Raw genomic sequence first — 4,316 nt, forward strand, 5'->3', positions numbered from 1 at the left:
CACATAGCTAACTAGAGAAATACATTATCAACGATATACTATACCATACATATAGGCAGTAACATTAATTACGTGAATATCAGAATTATATAATTATATAATATTGTTGTGCAATTTAGAATCATAATTAATTTCTTATATTGAATTTTATCATTTTACACGGTTAATATACACAATGTACTAAAATATTTATTATGTTTGCAATGCTACTTCTACGTCTTCTTTTCGCCGACTGCATTCTCACGAATGTATTTAATACGGAATAAAATCGGAAAAGTATAAAGAATTCGAAAATTTATAAGATCATATAATAGAATTCAATGTGACAGTTAAAATCTACCAATATTAGAAAAAGCAGCAAATAACGGTGCTCCAGATGTTGTCGTAGGTGATGGTTGCTGATCGCCGATATTTTTCAATAGATTACCTTGCAAGAGGCTGTCAAGAGCTTTCTGAACTGTCGGATCATTTAGGAGAGGTGAAGGTGAAACTCCTGTTGTTGTCGATGATGTGACCGTGTTTGATGCTATTAACATAAATACAATAAACATTTATAAATTTTATAATTTCACACAAACTATAAAGTACTATATCTATACATACGTAGATAAATTTTCTGAAGTTTATCTTTGATATATTAAACAAAAAACCTACATTTGATCTTCACATTTAATTGCAAATAAAATTTTTTGCTCAGTACTGCAAAAATTTTTACTTGTTAAGTATTGTCATGACTCTTTAGAACCAAAATTTCAATTTGCAAACATTTACAAAAATTTCAAATTTAAGAGTGAGTGTAGATATTACTATAATATTAAAATTTATGATAAAGAGCATGTAATTTATCAAATCGTTCTTGCCAACGCAATTTTATGATCTGTAATTTTTACCTGTCCCCCAATTAGCTGATGATACCGAGGTTGGTGCTGAAGTCGGTGGTGGTACAGGACTGGGTTCCATTGTTGTTGATGCAGTTTTACTATTATTTAAAATATTTAATATTCTTGTTTGTAATTCGGCCTGTTTCGGATCATTGACTGGCGCGAGTGATGTTTTTACTGGTAAATCTTTTGCATCACCTAGTTCAACTTGTACTTGTTCCTCACGTTTCATATCAAGATATTTTATGACGCGATCATATTGCAAAACCGTAAGCTGATGATTATCAGCCAACATATTAAGAAGAACTTGAATAGCATCCGGATGACGTTCGCTTGCAAGAGGAGTATTCAAAGGAACTGAACGACCACCAGATTTATAATTTGCGAAATCTCGTGAAATCAAGTTTATAGCATCTTCAACAGGCATATTTCTGTGTTCTACAAATAATAATAATATAATATCAATGAATATCATATTTGCAAGTATACGCAATGAATTTTTTGTATTGACTCTACCTTGTGGCAAACCATGTAAAATATTCAATGTTAATGAATGATGCTCGTGGTTGATAGGTGTAACAACTACAGCATAGAGGCAGCCACGACTTGCTATATTTCCCAAAACACGACCTAAAGGAACATCTTCATTTGGAAACAGCAAATCTACCATTAAACCAATTTGCTTCAAACGTAATTCGATATCTTCTGCATATTTCCTATATATTTAATAAGCAAAATATTATGTGTTGCTCAAATAAAGTAAAATCCAAACTGTAATCTTGTAAAATCTTACGTTAATACTTTATTAACAACAATAATTTCACAGTCATTCTTCTCAGCTGCAATGGCAAGATAATCAGATGATCCACTGGTGTTTCTGTAATATAAACAGATATTTTACTATCTATACAAATTAATAAATTGGTAATAATCGTATCTCGGAAACTTTATTAGAATTGTCACTATTTGTACATTATCTAAAATAAGATGTATTATTTTTACAAGAATGATTTTACCCAAAATTAGCATTTGTCTCTCTAAGTCCAGGAGCTTTGAAATCATCATAACGATTTCCACTATCATTAAATGAATCTCTAGGAAAATTATTGTTACGTAGTCTATCTCCTTGTTTAAGATCCCAGTCTCTATTTATTTTATCTTCCATCCGATTATTTCTATTAATTGGACTTCGATCTCTGAAATTATTTATGTTTGGATTATTTGGAATGTTCTGATTATTTTTATTTCTGTTTTTTCCTCCTCTTGACCCACGAGGTCTATGAATACCGCCAAGGCCTATCCCTGTACCACTAGCATTTTGGTTTTGATTATTGCCTGGGTTAGCTTGATTTCGATTTGGAATTCCTCCAGGCCTATTCTGATTTCCCATTTGATTATTATTTCCAAATTGATTGTTAGTGCCTCTATTTTGATTGCCATGACCAAGCTGATCATTTCCACGATTTGGATTGTTTGTATTAAATTGATTATTTCCACGATTTTGCATGGGATTATTAAAATGATCATTTCCACTATTATTATTATTATTATTATTATTATTATTATGCTTCCCATTAAACTGATCATTATTCTTACTTCCAGCCTGATTTCCATCATCAAAATGATTATTTCCTCCACTCCTAGATGGAGCGTTCAAATCTTTTTGATTGTTACCAAAGATATTGTCATTCCCAAAGCTCTGATTCATCCCACCAGCATAATTTGGTTTATTCATACCAAATGATTCATTTGCATTATTGAATTGATTCATGGAATTAAATTGATTATTTAATCCACCCATTTGTTTTGTATTTGTATTTCCTGGATTACCACTAGATTGATTATCTTTCTTTGCTGGTCTAACATCTACAAATTAAAATTATAGAAAAAAACAATAAATTTGAATTATTTCTCTACATATATTCTACATATTTTTCAAGATAAAAAAAATTTAATAAAAAGAATCTTAATTAAATAAAAGAATAGATAATGACATAAGGAAAAGAAAAATGAAGCATATCTAGTTGCATCTGTGTAATATACCTATACGTCTGCCTTTAAACATTGCACCATTCTCCTTTTGAATAGCATTTTGTGCAGACTGCTCTTCTTCAAATTGTACAAATCCAAAACCTCTGTTTATTACTGATGCTATAATAGTGCCATATTTGGCGAAATGATCCTCCAACTCCAGCTTCGTAATATCGTCAGTTTGTAAATGACCTATAAATATACGGCTAGATGCGGTAGCAGGATCTTTTAAAAGCCTGGCGCTCATCCTGATTTCATCAAAAGATCCTTGTAGAGAATCAATAGATTGAAAGATCTAAGAAAAATCGAAACAGATACAATGTATAAAATTACAACTTATCGATCATTGTGTAACATCAGATATTATTTAATACATCAAAACATATTAAATTATGTAAAATCTGACACCAAACTAATTCCTACATGAGTTCCAAAGCATTTATTGAATTGATATAAGTCAATGGGACGAGAAATTATATATCACCACTGAAACTTACTTTATATAGCTTTTTCACAAAACTTAATAAGAATCTTTGTCAACCGTTATTTGTATGTTTTGGAAAATATTGTTGCGAATCGCGATTAACAACCACTTCACAACAGAGACATCTTGCCAAAACGAATCAATGGTACCAATTTTTAGTTACAAAACAAGAGAAATTTAGGAAATTTTTCATAGTGCATTTTCACGAGCCGCTCAAGGTGCGATTACATGTAGTACGATAAAGCAGGGGATCGATTCTGTATCTTCAAACAAGGTGAAAATTATAAAAGTGAACAAATTTATGAGATGTTGATCAATGAAATTATTAGTATTATAGTAAATTCGCTCACTTTTGTAATTTTCATTTCGTTTCAAGATATAGAATCAATCCCCAGTACGGGAATCCGTTTGACTCTAGTGACAAATAAATTTTAATATGAATTTTTAAAAATATATTAACTTATTTCTATGCACATTTCATCAACATTCTTATTTTTCAACGAATTTACTTAATAATAGCATTTAAATCAATTAATTCTATTAAAAAGTTCTTAGAATGTGAATTTCTCACTGGCCCGTGCCGCTTACCGCATTATATGTAAGGGTGGAGTTTCATGAAGCGTTTTTGCCGCGTATCGCATAATTGTATAACCAATAATCAGTAAATGCGAAACCAGTGAATCGTATCTGATTGGTTACGCGGTTACGTGATACGCGGTAAATACATCTCGTAAAACTTAAGGTTGCGATTATATGGAGCGCGGTACGCAGTACAGTAACTAATAGTAACCAACTAGGAAATCGCGTATCATGTACCGCTTATTTCTTTCACTGATATTATATGGAGCGCGGTTTGCGGATAAGCTAATAACAATTATATATGTTATTCAAATTATATATGCTATATACATTGCTATGTA

The 4,316-nt window shown here is 31.0% G+C and overlaps 1 protein-coding gene across 1 annotated transcript; it reads right to left on the reverse strand.

Annotated features, from left to right (window-relative positions):
• Positions 1–179: 179 nt before the first annotated feature.
• Positions 180–3,518, reverse strand: LOC108692361 (glycosyltransferase-like protein gnt14). The gene is made up of 7 exons (XM_018200578.1): positions 3,410–3,518; positions 2,925–3,207; positions 1,898–2,747; positions 1,675–1,758; positions 1,398–1,597; positions 891–1,319; positions 180–526 (listed from the first exon to the last, which is right to left on the reverse strand). Exons 2-7 carry the CDS (start codon positions 3,157–3,159, stop codon positions 330–332), a joined length of 1,995 nt encoding a protein of 664 aa, XP_018056067.1. The 5' UTR covers positions 3,160–3,207; positions 3,410–3,518; the 3' UTR covers positions 180–329.
• Positions 3,519–4,316: the final 798 nt, after the last annotated feature.

Source organism: Atta colombica, unplaced genomic scaffold (assembly GCF_001594045.1).
Source record: "Atta colombica isolate Treedump-2 unplaced genomic scaffold, Acol1.0 scaffold7, whole genome shotgun sequence".
Taxonomy (NCBI): Eukaryota; Metazoa; Arthropoda; class Insecta; order Hymenoptera; family Formicidae; genus Atta; species Atta colombica.

Excerpts from the sequence above, each read along its gene's own strand:
- LOC108692361 (XM_018200578.1), bottom strand. The coding sequence starts at position 3,159 with ATGAGCGCCAGGCTTTTAAAAGATCCTGCTACCGCATCTAGCCGTATA. Across the intron at positions 1,598-1,674 it reads GTTGTTAATAAAGTATTAAC|GAAATATGCAGAAGATATCG; the intron begins GTAAGATTTTAC and ends TTAAATATATAG. Across the intron at positions 1,320-1,397 it reads TTTACATGGTTTGCCACAAG|AACACAGAAATATGCCTGTT; the intron begins GTAGAGTCAATA and ends TATTATTTGTAG.